The sequence below is a fragment of the Denticeps clupeoides genome, chromosome 13 (assembly GCF_900700375.1).
Source record: "Denticeps clupeoides chromosome 13, fDenClu1.1, whole genome shotgun sequence".
Taxonomy (NCBI): Eukaryota; Metazoa; Chordata; class Actinopteri; order Clupeiformes; family Denticipitidae; genus Denticeps; species Denticeps clupeoides.
Window position 1 is genome coordinate 17,181,473 of NC_041719.1, and position 17,929 is coordinate 17,199,401.

A 17,929-nucleotide genomic window follows, 5' to 3' on the forward strand; every position below is an offset into this window, starting at 1 on the left:
TCAAGTTATTTTCTTTCCTCATTAATGTACACACAGCACCCCATATTGACAGAGAAACAAAGAATTGTTGACATTTTTGCAGATTTATTAACAAAAAAAATAATTATTCAGTATTCAGACCCTTTGCTGTGACTCTAATATATTTAACTCTGGTTCTGTCCATATCTTCTGATCGTCCTTGAGATGTTCTACACCTTCATTTTAATCCAGTTGTGTTTGATTATACTGATTGGACTTGATTAGAAAGCCACACCCCTCTCTAAATAAGACCTTACAGCTCACAATGCAGGTCAGAGCAAATGAGGATCATGAGGTCAAAGGAAGTGCCTGAAGAGATCAGAGACAGAATTGTGGCAAGGCGCAGACCTGGCCATGGTTCCAAAAATGTCTGCACTTAAGGTTCCCCAGAGCACAGCGGCCTCCATAATCCTTAAATGGAAGACGTTTGGGACGACCAGAACCCTTCCTATCTGGGGAGAAGAACCTTGGTGAGAGAGGTAAAAAAGAACTCAAAGATCACTGTGAGCTCCAGAGATGCAATTGGGAGATGGGAGAAAGTTGTAGAAAGTCAACCATCACTGCAGCCCTCCACCAGTCTGGGCTTTACAGCAGACTGGCCCGACAGAAGCCTCTCTTCAGTCATATGGTGAGAAATATGATTCTCTGGTCTGATGTGACCAAGATGGAACTTTTTGGCCTTAATTCTAAGTGGACATCAGACCTGGCCGAAGGTTTACCTTCCAACAAGACAATGACCCTAAGCACACAGCTAAAATAATGAAGGAGCGGCTTCACAACAACTCTGTGACTGATCTTGAATGGCCCAGCTAGAGCCCTGACTTAAACCCAATTCTATGTGGTATGTGTGGAGAAAACCAGGCACCGCTCATATCCTGTCCAATACAGCATGGCATCTCAGGAGAGACCTGAAAATGACTGACTGTCCACTAACGTTTCCCAAAAGAAAACAGAGCTTCTACTATATACTGAGCAGAGGGTCTGAATACTTAGGATCATGTGATATTTATTTATTTATTTTATTTTTTAATAAATCTGCAAAAAATGTCAACAATTCCTCAATATGGGATGCTGTGTGTACATTGAGGAAAAATTAACTTGATTTAGCATCATGAAATGATTTTAGCAAATGTAATATTTAAAGGTGGTCTGAATACATTTCGCACCCACTGTAGTTCATTAATTTCGAAGACTTGATACAGCCATTCACAATTCACATCACCTTGTTTGAACATTGATGTGATAAGCAGTCATCTTCAGCCATTCTTGGATAAAATAATCACGAACGGTCGTTTCACTGCCATTGGGATCATTTTAACTGCGGATTTCTGGGTAATTCCTGCGCAGCTCCTCGCTTGATAGACACGTGACATCATCCGACCAATCATTCTTCTGGTTTGTGGATCAACAGATTCTTCATTATTTCTGTTTTAGTGGAATTATATTCTGTTTTGTTAATTATATTTATTAGTGTTTTTAACATTTGGTAGTTTGAAGTTTGGTTACATGCAGGCCCTGAAGTGCCATACTTAGCTTCCATTTTTGGATGACGCTCCATAAAAAAAGCACTATGCAGAGATCAGGCGGAGGTTTTGGAAAGAGCGAAACGGTCCAAGGTATTCATGGTTGTAAGAGTTCACAAGGCGGAGTCCAACCCACTTGAGCAACATGAGGCCAACTGGACTGGCAGCCGCACACAGTCACATAAAACGCAGAGAGCTCGCCGGGCCAAGCGCTGCATGCCAGAAGCACCTGACCAGGTCCAGCCCACTGTACTGCCGTTTCACACAGAAACAGCTAATGCGCTGAAGAATGTGCACCACTTCTAAGCCAATTTTAAAGCCATGGTAGAAAAACAGAGGCTACCAGCTCTGTACGTGAAATTAGTCTAGAGCTTTTGGAGTCAGGCTTCTTTAAACACCTGACTGCAGGTGTGAGGTCAAAGTTAAGAATAAGCTAGAAAGAAGTTTAAAATGTGCGTGGATCACACACACACACACACACACATCTATATATCTCAAAACTGCAGTATAAAGTGGTGAGGATCTATCAGCATGGTTAAGGAAGGGAAACGAGTGACATGGCGATAAGGACATGTGCGGGCATGGGGCTCATCGATGACCGACAAATGACGACCTCACCAGCAGAAGACTATTGCAAGTTTTGGTAGAAAGGGATCAGTTTCAGAACTGTTTTACAGTCCCTGACAAAAGTCTTGTAGAAACACCTGCTATATATCTGACTTTTAATTAATTAATTGGTGTTAGAAATAGAAAAAATGATAAAAAAAAATGTATCATTTAATCAAGACAGAAAGGTTAAATTTTGGCAAGACTAAAGTTTGTCGCCTATAAAGAAATTGAACAAATTTACTGCAAATACCAAAATATGTCAGCAAATTACATTGTGGTGCTGTGAGACCCAAATGTAGTGTACTAGTGTACTGGGGATCTTTTTATACACACTTGACACCTAATTGATCCATTATCAGTCAGAGGTGAAGCTCATATGACAAGGAGACAACACTTGGACTCAATGGGCTTTAGCAAGCTTTGAATATTAGAATACTTTTAGACAGTTTCATTTTGGACTAAAACATTATTACAAAAGCTGTTGGGAGTATTTCAGATGAGTCTAACACACACACATGCACACACACACTGCACAAAGTAGGGCTCTTAGTTTTGTAAACTCAAAATCTATACAAACCGAATGAGAATTGCTGGTGTCTTCCTCTTGTAAGTCGCTTTGGATAAAAGCGTCTGCTAGTGGTGGCCTAGCGGTTAAGGAAGTGACCCCATAATCAGAAGGTTGCCGGTTCGAATCCCGATCCGCCAAGGTGCCACTGAGCAAAGCACCGTCCCCACACACTGCTCCCCGGGCGCCTGTCATGGCTGCCCACTGCTCACTCAGGGTGATGGGTTAAATGCAGAGGACAAATTTCACTGTGTGCACCGTGTGCTGTGCTGCTGTCTATCACATGTGACAATCACTTCACTTTATAAAGTAAAGTAAAGGGAATAAAACGAGCCATCTCTTGTAAAAAAAATTTGGATTAGAAAAATATTTCAGCGGCACTTGGTCAATTTGTACTTTTGACAGGGACTGTATTCTTGGGTGCTTTGTGATGATGCACACTGTGAAAAGCGCTGCATGAATAAAAATGGATTGAGTTTGTTGGGTATGGGGCTGTGTAGCTGACAACCTGTCAGTGGGTTTTCAGCAGGTTTTTTGAAGGCTGTACATGGCTTTGGGGATTTTTGCAATAGTGTGAGTACGGGAAAGACGTACAAAAACCAACACAAATACAAAACCATACAATCAACATCCTCTGGTTTAAGTTTATTAACAGAAATTTATTGACATTTATTATTACATTGGAATTAAACATCTCATGACGACATGGCACAATCATAATATATACATTCCAAATAAATGACAGTGCATACACTCGTGTGAGGGGGAGAGAGACCTAATCTAAAAATGTCGCCTGAGAAACGGCAACACTTTCAAAATTAAAAATGCTGTTAAGTATACGGCTATTTACCAATTTTACTGATATACAACAACAGACTGAAAATAAAAAAAAACACTCATCTGTGTGACAGTGACTTCTTTTTTTTTTTTTTTTTCTCGGTGCCTTTGCCCCTTCCATCCCTCACAGCATTTAAAGGAAATTATGTCACGCCTGCTCCAGCTTATGGTGCTGACAAAGCTAAATCCACATAATGATATAAGTCTTTCTTCACTTTTAAATGTAGTGCCTACTGTATGTATACATTTAATAACAGATAATAATAAAAAAAAGGTTCAGTTTCTAGTCCTTATTCCCCCCAAATGGCAGCTTCTTCGTATGACCCGGGTAAAATAAGAGGGTCAAACAGCAATTCACAGGTAATGGTTCAAAGTTCAGTGACCTGTCAGGTAGTCCTGGGTGGAGTCCGAGGCGAAGGAGTCCGTGTCCTCATTGTCCGAGTCTTCGCTGCTGTCATCGGCAGCTGGTTCGCCGGTGAGGGCGATGCGGGCGTAGTCGTCCGTATCGATGGATTTGCAGAAGTGGATGGCGTACTTCAGCTTCTCCTCCAGCACCTGCTTACATGAGTACCTGGGCAGCTTCAGCAGGAAGAAGCAGGTGTAGGACTCGGGCAGGAAGTGGTCTGGAGGATTGTACTTATCCAGCACCTGAGAACGACAACCATGTTTACGAGAACGGTGGTCAGCCTTCAACCTGATCTGAACTCATAACGACACCTTGAAGCAGGACCAGTGTAGTTAAATAGTTCAACGCACCTGGACAACAAAGTCCCGGCCGCGGAAGTCTGCGATGGTCCGGGGCAGGCGTGTCCGTCCCCAGACGAAGCGGAGGAAGAGCGAGCGCTCTGTATTGGAAAACGACTCCATCACCTCCCAGAACCACTGGATGAGTGGGGCAGTGGGCTCTACCCCCTTATATGTGGCCACAGACTTGAGGAGATGGAGAGGGATGTCTGGGCTTCCACACACCTGCAGAGAGATGGGAGCAGCGCCAATCAGCACCGAGACCCCACTAATTTAGGAGAGACGGCTAATTTGGATCATTTGATCTGCAAATCTAGGATTGATTTGTGTGTGTGTGTGTGTGTGTGTGTGTGTGTGTGCGCCCGCATGTATTCTCACCATGGTCTCCAGCTCATAGCCGGTAAAGAGGGACAGCAGGGGCACTGGCACCACACGTGCCATGCCCTCCCGCACGGCAGACACCTGCTCATCAAACTCATGCAGCCTGCAGAGACAACAATGCAGCATTTATTATAGGAGCATTCAGAAACACACACATCACCCCACACACTCACACACACACACACACACACACACACACACACACTCACACAGTGTTGCTTTCAAAAAAACTAAAACTCACTAGGTGAAAATCGTACAAAAAAAGCAAAACTGATTTAACCGTTTAATGGTCGCCCTTCTTTCTGATGACATTTACATTTACATTTACAGCATTTATCAGACTCCCTTATCCAGAGCGATTTACAATCAGTAGTTACAGGGACAGTCCCCCCCTGGAGACACTCAGGGTTAAGTGTCTTGCTCAGGGACACAATGGTAGTAAGTGGGGTTTGAACCTGGGTCTTCTGGTTCATAGGCGAGTGTGTTACCCACTAGGCTACTACCATCCTTGATACTTGACACTCTAAGGGGTGTGTGGACATGTCTCACCTGTAGTTGATGGCAAGCCGGACATACTCGGCCCGGTTTTCCAGGTTAATGTGGGAGTGTTTGGAGCTCAGCTGCACCTCCTGTCCGCAGGCATTGGGCACAGTGAACGGGAGAGGCATGGCCTCAAATTCCTCAGCCGAGGCTTCGTTGTCCCTTATGTACATCAGCCCTGGGATGAAGTCCTTATCAACCTGTGCACAGAACAAACACCGAACAGTAAAACATCTGAGGTGGACAACTGGTGGTTTCGCAATTCTGGATGGCAGGGCAGAGTCAAGGTGACTAACGCTTTCAGATGTTGGCTTGTACGATTCGCTCAGCGGACTGCTCGTGGATGGGACGTGTGGACTGACCAGTGAAAGTGTTATCTGCTACTGTTCCTCTCTAACCTTTCCTAATGTCTTAAGGCGAAAGCTAAAGAACAACAGACGCTCTGTGAGCAAAGGGCATCCTGCAGTGTAAAACTGGCTGACTGAACACGGCTGAGGAACTCATGATCGAAGCGTGAGGACAGGGGAGGACTGTACTCAGACGCATGAGTGCACGCCTGCACACACACTCACACAGACAGACATTCCTGATCTACCTCCCCTCCAGAAATCACGTACACCTAGGCAGGGTTACATATCTTAAAAGCATTCACTTCATTTGAGGTCTTGTGAAATTGAGACTAAAGCAACTATTCTGGGTCACCAAATGGCAGCATTTCTATAAAGTGACTTATTTCTGCACTCGGACGTCTTGGTTTATGTTTGTACCCTGCGTGTGCACATTTTACAGCACTGAGCTGACTGAATCGAAAACGTCTCACACACACACACCGAAAAAGCATTTCACAAAGATTGTCATCAAAATGCTCATGAAATAAATTTAACGTACATTAAAAGCGATCTGTAGGATTTGGGACAGGAAATTCCTGGTGAGATTTGTGAGGAGGTTCTGCTGCAAGTTCATGGATCATCTATTTGCACAAGACTTGGCCTCATACAGTTTAAGATCTTACACCGTTCATTTTACACTAAGGTGCGGTTTTCACAAATCTATGAATCTATGAGGGTGACCATCCAATGTTTGACCGATGTCAGCAGTCCTCTGCCAAAATTATCAGCCCATCAAAGGGACATCCTGGATACAGGATATTCTTTATTTCGTTAAACTTGTAAGGATAAGACTTTCACTTACGGGTTCCCTTAAGACATTTAAAAAGATTTGGGGTCCTTACTCATCTGGTTATGAGTAAGAATTTCCCTTCTGTTCCTGGGTGATAGAGTTCATGTCTTTTTTATGTGTAAAAAATGTAAGCTAAAAATATGTGTGTGTGTGTGTGTGTGTGTGTGTGTGTGTGTGTGTGTGTGTGTGTGTATGAATATGTATGTGTATATATGTGTATACGTTTTTCTTTTACTTTTTTTTATTTTTTTTATTGGGGTCTAGATTGGGGACTGTTTGAGCTGTTTTCTATTGTAAATTCTTGAGAATATTGTTATGGCTCATGCTCTAATTCCAATAAACAAAGTAAAAATCTGACAATCTGTCAGATTGTGCAGTTTTATTCATGTGCACTATGGATGCCACACAATCTCAAAGCATGGCTGTTCCCTTGGAGACGCCGGCACATCTGAGCTTTTTGAGCTTGGTCAACAACAGGCTTGAGTAATGACAGCATGGAATCGTGTTCTGATTATTGTAGCGACAATCTGAGAATTCTGCGTAGGGTTTGACCCGAACCCTATTTACAAAAATCTGTGTAAAAAGGGGACTATGTCAGGTTAATTCCAAATGAGTAAACTTCACAGAGGGGCTTCTATAATGAAGACGATAACTGTACCTCGTGGTACAGTCTGCTTCTTTACAGAACAAGCAGCTTAACTATTTGGTCACTTTACTTATTTCAGAGATTTACATAACCTTGAAAAAGGTAAATTAAGGTTATTACATGAACCGGATATGTATACATAGACAAATGTATATGAATATGTACATGTAGATATTTAAAAAAAAAAATGCCTGCACACTTAAGATGACGTGGGGAGAGATACCAGCCTGCCCTTTTCCCCTCCCGCCCACGAGACTGGCCCACATCTCATGAGGCTAATTTGCGTAAAATGTTCAGCAGATGCTCAGCTTTAATCAGGCTCACAGGTCCCTACCTCACTGAGGTCAGCAATGGTCAGATTCATGCCGGCCAGCTGCTTCCACACGGGCTCTGCCAGGTAGAGGCTGAGAGGACTGCCTGTGCGGATGGCTATTCCCAGCAATACACCTGCAGCACGGCAGATATATACAGCGTTAATTACACACACACTCACATCGCTTATCTCAGGTCATGGAAACCAGTTTTTATTTGGTTTAAAGCTGTATGAGTTCTGTTATTCTCCGTCACAGTAGACCTTTCTCAGTGTGTAATGACTCAGTATGTATAAACTATAGAATGCGAATGCGATAATATTTAAACCAGCAAAGAGTGTGTTCTTTTTTTTAGGAAGGTGCATCACACAGCACCAGTTTCAGAGGGTCTGCTGAAGAGTGGAAGGAATTTCATGTGCACACTCTCTCTCGGGATCATGTTACCCATCACACACACACACAGACACAGCTCTGATAATGGTACTGTAATTCCATTCATTGTAATGCAAAAACATGGTGCTGTTTGGATACCCAAAAAGCGGAACATGTTGATGTGCAGAGGCGATTTGGCAGCAGGGTTGAGCAGGAAGCAGTCACGGTTGGCCCCCGACTCATCGCGGCCGTTGGGAGTGACGATGAGCAGAGGGGTGAGCCCGTTCTGCAGTTCCTCACACATTTCCGCTATGGACTCACTATAGCCTCCTCCACAGTCGTCTACTGACTCGCCTGCCAAAGACAAATTTAAACACGGACTTTATGACTTATTCTCAGGCATAATAGTCAACATATCTGTTGAAATGAATAATGTTACACTTTCCCATGATACACTAGGTAATAAAGTGTTTAAATGTGTATGCTAGCACATTGAATTAGACTACAAGGTTACCAGCACTCCACATCCTCTGCCAGATTCTACTGTCAAGAGCCAATATTTAAATTCAGAGAAATATTAACCTTCAAAGTGATTTATAGCACTGATTGACAGGGCTACATTCAGTGCACTCATTAAACTCCATATAAACAGACCATCATTGTACTAGGCAATCATAAAGGTTGAAGAGCTGCATTAGCATGGAATTATTATTCAAAATATATTGAATATTAGATTTAATCATATGCATTCAATAAAAGCAAAAATTCTTAGATAAATTTATGGAGGAATCTGACTAAACAAAAAGCTGGATAAATAAATTGTGTGCATCACCCATTATAAACCTACCCACAAACTTGACCTTCCAGACTCGATGTGGCAGCAATAGGCTGTCAGGACTGAAGGAGCTCATCTTGGCACACATCTGCCCAAACACAGACTTGGTGCCGTCTGGGCCCGCCAGACCACCTTTACTGCGAGAGCGCTTCACCTGACAGACAGCAGAGGAAATATGGGGGAAGCCAGCATTAGGAAGAGAGAAAGGAAGAACGTTACAAACCAGGGACCTAGTGCAGAATGCTGGACTGGGAACAGGCGCCACTAAATTTTACTTTGAAAATGTATGAGGGCTGATCCCTGGCACAACTGCACTGGAGCACAGATGAACCATTACACTTACACATAAAATTGTACACATACCTGTATTCTGTTGAGCTCCACCACTGGCCCATGCTGTCTGTCCCTCACCATGGTGGCCTGGACAACCTTACGGAAAGCAGCTTCCTAAAGGACAACAGGAATTCATTGGAAAATATTGAAGGATTTTTTTAACTTTCACATCAGTTTCTTTGGAGCATAATTCATAGAGCAAATTGCAAACATTTCAAGGGTGAATTTAATATTGTGCATTTGTAGATTGAGCACTGACCTTGCCCTGTGAGATCAGAATGCCCCTCAGTGTGTCGAAGCCCACTGACGGCCCTTGACCCGTCTGTCCCAGTCGGCCCTCAAGGTCAAACATGGGAATGCAGGGGCAGAAGAGTTCAGAAATGTGATGCAGCAGGAGCAGTCGGTTCCTAAGGGCCATTATAGATATCTCCTGAAGGTGGTTATACTCCATGGGAACCTGCAGACACACATGCACAATCACACACTTTCAATCAACCTCTGTTTTTATACGTCAGTGGTCTGTTACCAAGACCGATTTGGCGGCTGGGATTACCTGAGACGGCAACTTGCCAGCATTGGTGGGTTTGCTGGTGGACCAGGCCTGTGTGTGAGCTGAGCCACAGGCCACCCTGTTGATCTTCTTGCCCTGCAGCGCTGCAACTAGTCGCGGCCTCTGTATGGCGTTGGTGGTGCCGTCTCCTAGCTGGCCTTCATCATTATCCCCCCACGTGTACACCTCACCTAAACAAACCAAAGTTTTTTACTCAAGTATGAGCAGCGTTACAAAAAATAATAATACTCAAGTACAAGCAAAACAGTCATACAAAAATGACTCAAGTAAGAGTACAAAAGTAAGAGTAAAACTACTCAAGTTCTGACTAACTGTAATATCTCAGACAGAAAAATACAAATGTTCCAATTCTGGTATTTCCTAATAATAATAATATTAATAACTTATTAAAGTTCGATGTACCCTAACCACCCATGCTCAATGGTTGAGGGACCTTATGTGCTGCTTGAGTCTTGAAAAGGTTCGTTACTCAATTAGTGGCACCAGCAAAAAATGTGGGAGCGCTGTGGGATGTGGGAGCGCTTCCTCAATTACCTTTCAAGACTTCAGGCTAAAAACCCGACTTCCAGCATTACCCAGTAAGTAATGTAGTGGTCCTGCGTTTCTTTTCTTTATTTCTTTATCTGGCTTGACCATAGGTTAATTATGTGCAGTGGCGGTCTTTGATACGGGCAACATTCCGTGTCTGTGATGTGTGATGAGTTTGTGCCGCTGCTATGCATGTGGTCATGTGGTTTCATGGTTTCTCACTGGTGAAACGGTGTCGTGTGATTATTGTTGTTGCGTCTGAAAAATAAAGCATATCTAATGTATGGAATAAATGGTTTAAAAGTATCGAGTCGTGTGTTGGCCAATGTAGTTTCTAATTCCCAAATGTACCCAAGAAAAAGTAAAGTATGGAATAGTAAACATACTTTTAAAAGTAAATTTTTTTCAAAATGTTACTCAAATAAATGTAACTCGTTTCAACCCACCTCTGCAAATTTCAATCCAAAAAACGAATCATTAAACTTCTTTAGAGGTTTTAGCAAAAAATGCAGATAAACTGGTGGAACAATCCAGATTTTCCTGGATGTCAGATGGCGATTTGCTAATTTTCTTGCATACTATCACTTCTGGCTACCAATGAAATCTAATTTTAAAGGTCTGATGCAGGAGAGATCTTACCATCCTCAGTGCAACACACACAGTGAAGAGAGCCTGTTGCAATGGCAATGACCTTCTTGCCCTGTAGACCCTGGACCTGCCGGGGTCTGCGGACGTGGTCATCTGAGCCATGACCTAGCCTATGATAGTCACCCTTTCCCCTACAGATACAAGAATCACAGAGTAAAATCAGCTGAAGTCTTTAAACCAGACAGTAATGCCAGAGCAGAGCAGTTCTGCTCACCATGTGTAGACGGCTCCAGATTTGGTGAGAGCCACAGAGAACTGAGAACCACACTCGACCTTCACCACACCCAGTCCAGTTAGGGAGTCGATCTGACAGAAAAAAGAAAAATGTAAATGCAGAGTACATACTATCTACCGGCTTTAGGCCTGTTAGAAAGCACTAGAAAAAGAGAGAACCTTCTGTTTTTCTAACTATGTGCAACAGCTGAAAGTAATAGTTGTTTTTTTTTTTGCCATTGTGATACACAGCAGAGCACAGCACAGCACACGGGGACACAACAAAACATGTCCTCTGCTTTTAACCAATCACCCTTAGTGAGCAGTGGGCAGCCATTACAAGCATCCAGGGAGAAGTTTGTGACAATTTCACTTAATAAAATAAGTTTGGGTTAATTTAGAAATCCTGCCATATTGCCTGTACCCACCAAGAGATAATTCAGCCATCTGGTGAGTCAGTCTTCATGTGACAAATCCTCACAGAGGAGAATTAAGCCCTACGCACTATTTTCCTAAAATATTTATAGATTATATGTACTGGAACATCGTCATTATACAGGCAAATGGCTTCATAAAAATGTTCCTTGAAAGCAACCACAGACAGATTTCTTACCTTCATGGGAACTTTGCAGCCGTCACTGCCCCCACGGCCCAGTTTCCCATAATCTCCATCCCCCCAGGACCACACCATGTCATCATCTGTCAGACAGAGAGTCTGGGCATCACCACTGCCACAGGCCACATCTATCACACGATGACCCTGTAGTGCATCCACCTAAAAAAAAAAAAGTGGTTACAGAAAAAGTTGAAAGTTAAATGATTGTCATTGTGTAGCACAGCACAGCACATGGTGACAACAAAATGTGTTCTCTGTTTTCAACCATCACCCTTGGTGAGCAGTGGGCAGCCATGACAGGCACCCAGGGAGCAGTGTGTGGGGACAGTGCTTTGCTCAGTGGCACCAAAGTGGTTCCGGATTTGAACCCACAATCCTGATTATGGGACCCGCTAGGCCACCACTGTCCCCAGATATAGTGAATATGCCACAAAAATAGGCAAAAATATTACAAAATGAACATCTAATTTATGACTATACCATAGTCAAAACATTTATGCATTACATTACACACTTTTACAAAGCATGTTCAGGTATGAGCCTTTCACTTCACTGTCCTCATTGCTGGACAACCCCACTAACATTCTAGCATGTTCTAGGTACGCTAAATTTCAAAAGAGGCACCATACCACCTCATATGATTTGAGTGTGACTGTGTGTGACTGTGTGTAAGCACTTATTCATGCCCCTGATGCAGTCTTTGTGAAAGGCCAGAGGCAGAGAAGCAAATGCCACACAAGTCTTCCCCAGTGTAGCTAGAATACTGAGAAGCCCTGGGTCATGAAGAGTTTCGGAGAACTCTCTCAATGATGCTCTCACACACACATACCTCTCTGTTTCTCTCTTAATAAAGATGAGTAGCACATAAGATGTGTGATGAGTGCATACTGAGAGTGAGAGTGAGTGATAGACACACCAGTTTGGGTTTCAGCTGGTCCTCACTATCTCCATGGCCCAGTCGTCCATAGCGGCCCTTGCCCCAGGTGTAGAGCTCTCCACTGGCCGTGACACAGGCACTGTGGGCCCCTCCAGCTGCGACATCCACCACTTCCACCCCCCTCAGAGACTCGATGACACGAGGACGGTCACAGGGACTGGATTCAGCAAAGAATAGAAGAAAAATCTGTGTCTCAGACTGACACCTATTGGCTGGAAAGAATACTGCAGCTTCTGGAGATCAGTGATATACAGGGAAGAGCAAAAACACTGGTACTTTGGATCTTGCTTTCTGACGAACTAAATAACATTCCTGTTTTTGTTTAGGGTATTTAGCATATGCCCTTATCTAGAGTTACTTACATCAGTAGTTACAGAGACACAATGGTAATAAGTGGGGTTTGCAGCGAATGATTTAATACAACTCCATTGGTGAAGTATTGTGTCAGGATGTCGAATTTTTCCTGTCGTGTACACCCTTTTGAACGGGGTGAAAAATGTAGCACTGACCTCCTGTTCCCATGTCCCAGTTTGCCATCCTCAGCTTCACCCCAGGAGTACACCTCCCCCTCAGAGGACAGTGCCAGGCAGTGCTTGCCCCCAGAGTTCACTGCCACTTTTTTGATGAACACGTGCTGGATGGACTCGAGGAGGGTGGGGGTGGACACAGACTCTGTGCCCCCGATGCCAAGTCGACCCCCTGCTCCGTAGCCTGTAGCATACAGCTGTGAGGGAAATAAAAATGCAATGTCACCAGCATCTAGTATGGTCCCTGGCTTACTGCAATAAAAATGTGTTTTCTACTAAATAGGTTTCTAGTGTTTTAACTAGTCTTGGAGAAAAAGAAGGTAATTGCACAGAGGTCTACATCAACTTCAAACCAGCTATTGCTATATCAATCTTTAACAAGTTCTAGATAGGACAAAATGCTCAGATAATTATTACTGAGAGAGTTCCTCATATGCCTCCTCTCTGGGGAAACGCCCACCTTGCCATCAGCAGTGACTGCGAACAGGGTCTGTTCCCCACCAATCAGCTGCACAGGCCGCAGGGTGGCCAGGGCTTCAGTAGGGGTGGGCACCTTCACCTTTGCCCCCTCTATGCCCCCAAGCTGCCCCCGGTGATTGTGGCCCCATCCGTAGATTGTCCCACTGCCTCCAGCTGAGAGAGTCCAGTCATCAGGTCGCCTGAAAGGAAGGACATCAAATATGGTATTTATAATGCGGCCAGTGGGAAAAATTGTATTTTTTGATTCAGTTATATTTCCTTTCCTCCAAACAGACTACATGGATGAAGTATCATTTAACTAAAGATTAGTTTTTCCCCAGACACACACATTAACATTAACTTCATTTTACACTCCCAGTGAAGGCCAGAGAGGGGTATCTGAGGATAAGCAACCCCATTAGATCACACGACGGGAGATCCTACCTATTCATCCACTGAACCAGCTGCTCATCATGTTCCCTCTTGAAGACCTCATGACTCTCATGCAGACTGTTCATATTCTCATGATCAGCCATAAGTTCACGGATTTTCTTGGCCACCTAAAGAAGACACATGAGAAAGTAGCTTTATGTATTTTGGTGAAATAGAAAGTTCGGTAACGATATGCAGCTGGCAATTAAATAAAAGAGAGTGTTCTGATAGATACCTCATCCAGAAAAGGTCGTGGCAAAGGGGTTCTTTTGTCCAAAGCAATGGCCACTCTGGAGGCAGTGCAGTATCGGCGAAACCACGCCCACTTATGGGTCTCAGCACAGCAGGGTAAGGTGTCCAACTCCAAATCACAGGCCAGAGCCACCAATACCTGACCATAAATGCGCGCAAACACACACACACACACACATTTTCAATACATAGAACTCCAAGACCAACCCTACACAGACACAGTCACACACAGTGAGGTGTCACCTTAAAGAATGGACTGTGGAGAAGTTGTTTCCCTCCTCTGACAATGGGGTCCTCGTACTCATACTGACGCTGAAGAGCCTCGGGGAGACCCTTCACCAGTGCAGCCAATGCACTGCCTGTAAAACTCTAACACACACACACATCATCATTTTTAAAGCTGTTAAATAACCACCTGACAGCGAACCAAAAGAACGAAAGTAAAATAGCCAAGATCTGGGCGCACCATTGAGCGAGCATCACCCTCAGTGTCCCCCAGCAGGCGGTTGATGTTGATAGACTGGCCGTACTCTGTGGTCAGGAGCTTACGAAGCCTCTGTAGAGCCCACATGCGGTGACCAGCAGCTGGAGAGAACAGAGGAGGAAACATCCATTTAACTGTGGTTCACAAAGGACCACTCCATAGTGCCGCTGCAGCATTCTATTCTTCGTGCATCAGAATCAGATTGACCTACTATATCCATGCATGTGGTGAAAAATTAAATAAATCAAAATAAAAACCCAAGAAGTTAAATAAATAAATAAATAAAATAAAATTTGTTGAGGCAGAATGATAAATAGGCTAAAAAATCTGTCTGGCATGAAACCTCAAGGTAAATTAATCAGCATGGGAGACAGTCAGCATCCCCCTCACTCTAATAAATTCTACCAATATCTGCATTTTCTTAAAATAAAAATCACTGATAATGAAAGCAGGAAAGGTGATAAAAGGTCCTGATACCCAGTGCGCTGAGCTGAGCACAGGCAGCTAGAGAGGCGGCCAGCCGGGGCACAATGCTCCTGTTGGAGGCAAAGTTGAGCCGGAAGTCCAGCAGGCAGGTCACCAGGTCCATAGATGGGCAGGACAGGATGCAGCGGTCAGACAAGAGGTCTTTAGGACCTGTAGGGTACAGAGTACAGTACTATAAACAAGCCTATTACATGTATTCATATCAAACAGTCATAGTATGGAGATCACGGTTAATACAGAGCAACTCAGTGAATGTGTGAAGACTGATGAACATGCAGAACAAGAGTTTCAGCTTTGAACAGAGAACATTGAACTGCAGCATTAGACCACAGTGTAACCTGCAGGAGTAGAGATGATCTTTACAGGATCCTGTGGAGATGGTACTGTAAAATTGCAGAAACTATGGTAGAATGACACATTCCTTGAATTACATAATTAAAGAATGATTGTGTTATTAAAGTGGCCCATCGAATGAATCCAGAGCACAGTTCATTTTCTTGTGTTATTTATGCCGCCAAAATCAAACCACATTTCTTCATAAAAAGTTTATTCATGGTTCATAAAATGTGATTCATGAGCTGAATAAGACCAAAGAATTGTCGATTTAAGTTATATATTTTCATATCCAGTGCCTCATCCCATTTTACGTCTTGAATAATGTGGAGGTGCAAGATGAACCTACCTGCTGCAGGCATGATGGGATAGACAGTGAAGCGCCAGCCCCAGCCATTGACTGAGCCATCGCTGGTGAACTTCCACTTGAGCTCATCACCAGGGATCCTCAGTTCACTAGACCAGTCAGACCACTCACGACCTAAAGAAGCACCAGCCAGACCAATGCCCACATGTTCTACACGTACACTACACAACATTATTACAGTGAGTAACACTGATTGATTAACTCCTTACAAATGCACATGGCAGTGGCTCAATATTAGGCAGTGAGTCAACATTTAGCTCAGCAAGTATATATATTACAAACACACACACACACACACCAGCTCAATATTAGGTGTTACAGTGTTATAATGTTATGGCTGATTAGAGTATGTAGAGGACAAAACTCCAATGGTAGCACCAACCTGAACGTACGGACACAATCCTATTGGCTCCATCCATTACAGTGAGTGGGTCATGACGTCTCTCTGTGGAACACTGTCGATCGAACTCAACTCTCAGTCCTTCAGCACCTACAAACCAAAACAGAACAGCTTGTACCCTTAAAACCATTTTGGGACGGGGAAAAAAAACGTCTCTCTGAATTAATAATTCTATGGTGTAAATGTGATTTAAGGTTGAAATCTAATCTTTCTTACAGAAAATTAGTCTATTATGTTGTATGGTTTCATGACCTGGTATCTTGACGGTGCCACTAGTGGAGGTGTCATCAGTGTAGGGGTGACTGCTCTCCACCACCACCGGTTGGGAGGACAGACGACCGCTCTGGGAGTCTGTGGCAACGTCCTCCAGCTCAGTTACGCACAACTCCAACAGCATGTCTGCGACCTGTTTCAACGCATGTCCATACAGACACAAAATCTATGAGCTGGGTTACATCTACATCCCAGATTTAACAGAGGCCAAACTTAATCAAAGAACGACTGATAAAACAGGACAAAAAATGACTAAGCTCACGCTTCACCTGCGGATAGGCCGTTCCCATGCCGGAGAGCACAGCGGACAGCACCTCCCTGCCCTTCTCTCCGGCACGTACAGACACAGCCAGTTTCAGGAGGTCCACCAGCACGCGCGTGTCATCAGGCACCAAGAGGCTGGTGAACTCATCCAGGTACTGTGGCTCCGGACCTACCACTTTACTCTGGCTTTCAGAGTCCTGATGCGATACAGAGAGAATGAGACCAAAAAAAAAAAAAAAAAAGCTTAAACATAATTGTGTAAAGAATTCAACTTGCATGGAACAGTTAGTTAACATTTAAAAATGTATTGGCTGTAGCACCATCATTTTCAGATGCTACTATAGACTCCCAGTGAAGAAGTCATTTGAATATTATTGGCCATTTTATTTTAAGCTCACCTCTTTGGTCTTTGTCATCGTTTCAGCAATGATGCTGGCTGCTCCGGGGTCATCAGTCACAGGGATGAACGGTCGAGAAGAGGCGGCGGCTGCCGATGGGGTCACAGCAGATGAAGGGGTCACAGCATCCTCTGATGAGGTCACCTATTCAAACAAAGACCCTTAACGGCCAGTGTTCTGAGACATCTCTTGCAGGTACATACTAAAAACAGTTTTCTCTTAAAGTTTCACTTGGACAACAAGTTACCGTAAATTCCGGACTATAGAGTGCAACTATATATAGGCCGCAACTACTGATGAACTTTTGATGAAGGTATGTGCACAAAGCGAAATATTAAGAATTAAGTGTGAGTGAGTTTGCCAAAACAGTTTCATTGGTCCACTGTGACCTATTTCGTAATTTTGATTGGACTGAAATAACGAGTTCAAATGTGTTGGTGGCAGAAAGCTAGTTAGCCTATAAAAATCCATAAAGTAGGCACATCGACGTAAAAGCCACGGATCTCAATGCATGTGAAAAAGAGTAGCGTGCCAAAATTCACGATATACTAAGACATTATGATTTTCACATGACTGAACACACATTTAAAGCTTTTTTATGGTCAGTTCAAAAATTGCCTTGGTCAAAACCCAGGAGACACAAATAGCATCACACATTAATCTGCATAGGAATTCCCATGCATACAGGAGGAAAACAATTTTTTTTTAAGCAGGCACAAAGCTGAAATGTTGCCCACAGTAAAGAAAAGTGGAAAAATCACAGTGGCATCCCAGTGGAAAAACTGCCCTGTAAACAGAAGCATGTTGAACACAGGCACATAGAATTTTCATTTTGCAAGATAAGATAT

At 43.5% G+C, this 17,929-nt stretch overlaps 1 protein-coding gene across 3 annotated transcripts in view; it reads right to left on the reverse strand.

The window, feature by feature from the left end:
* Window positions 1–3,344: 3,344 nt before the first annotated feature.
* The window catches only part of herc2 (HECT and RLD domain containing E3 ubiquitin protein ligase 2), a 56,758-nt gene continuing 42,173 nt past the window's right edge, over window positions 3,345–17,929 (reverse strand). For 2 of the 3 annotated variants that reach the window (XM_029000037.1, XM_029000036.1), the window contains exons 68-93: window positions 17,082–17,225; window positions 16,689–16,880; window positions 16,399–16,552; window positions 16,129–16,236; window positions 15,729–15,860; window positions 15,038–15,196; window positions 14,543–14,661; window positions 14,320–14,445; window positions 14,060–14,215; window positions 13,837–13,952; window positions 13,394–13,592; window positions 12,916–13,130; window positions 12,386–12,563; window positions 11,467–11,628; window positions 10,855–10,946; window positions 10,632–10,771; window positions 9,447–9,634; window positions 9,153–9,350; window positions 8,924–9,007; window positions 8,573–8,714; window positions 7,885–8,079; window positions 7,377–7,489; window positions 5,227–5,417; window positions 4,675–4,780; window positions 4,309–4,521; window positions 3,345–4,200 (exon numbers count right to left, since the gene is read on the reverse strand). In XM_029000037.1, coding sequence (XP_028855870.1) covers window positions 3,928–4,200; window positions 4,309–4,521; window positions 4,675–4,780; window positions 5,227–5,417; window positions 7,377–7,489; window positions 7,885–8,079; window positions 8,573–8,714; window positions 8,924–9,007; window positions 9,153–9,350; window positions 9,447–9,634; window positions 10,632–10,771; window positions 10,855–10,946; window positions 11,467–11,628; window positions 12,386–12,563; window positions 12,916–13,130; window positions 13,394–13,592; window positions 13,837–13,952; window positions 14,060–14,215; window positions 14,320–14,445; window positions 14,543–14,661; window positions 15,038–15,196; window positions 15,729–15,860; window positions 16,129–16,236; window positions 16,399–16,552; window positions 16,689–16,880; window positions 17,082–17,225 — 4,095 coding nt within the window. In that variant the 3' untranslated portion in view covers window positions 3,345–3,927. The remainder of the gene's footprint in view (window positions 4,201–4,308; window positions 4,522–4,674; window positions 4,781–5,226; window positions 5,418–7,376; window positions 7,490–7,884; window positions 8,080–8,572; window positions 8,715–8,923; window positions 9,008–9,152; window positions 9,351–9,446; window positions 9,635–10,631; window positions 10,772–10,854; window positions 10,947–11,466; window positions 11,629–12,385; window positions 12,564–12,915; window positions 13,131–13,393; window positions 13,593–13,836; window positions 13,953–14,059; window positions 14,216–14,319; window positions 14,446–14,542; window positions 14,662–15,037; window positions 15,197–15,728; window positions 15,861–16,128; window positions 16,237–16,398; window positions 16,553–16,688; window positions 16,881–17,081; window positions 17,226–17,929) is intronic. The other variant, XM_029000038.1, reaches the window with a different exon arrangement.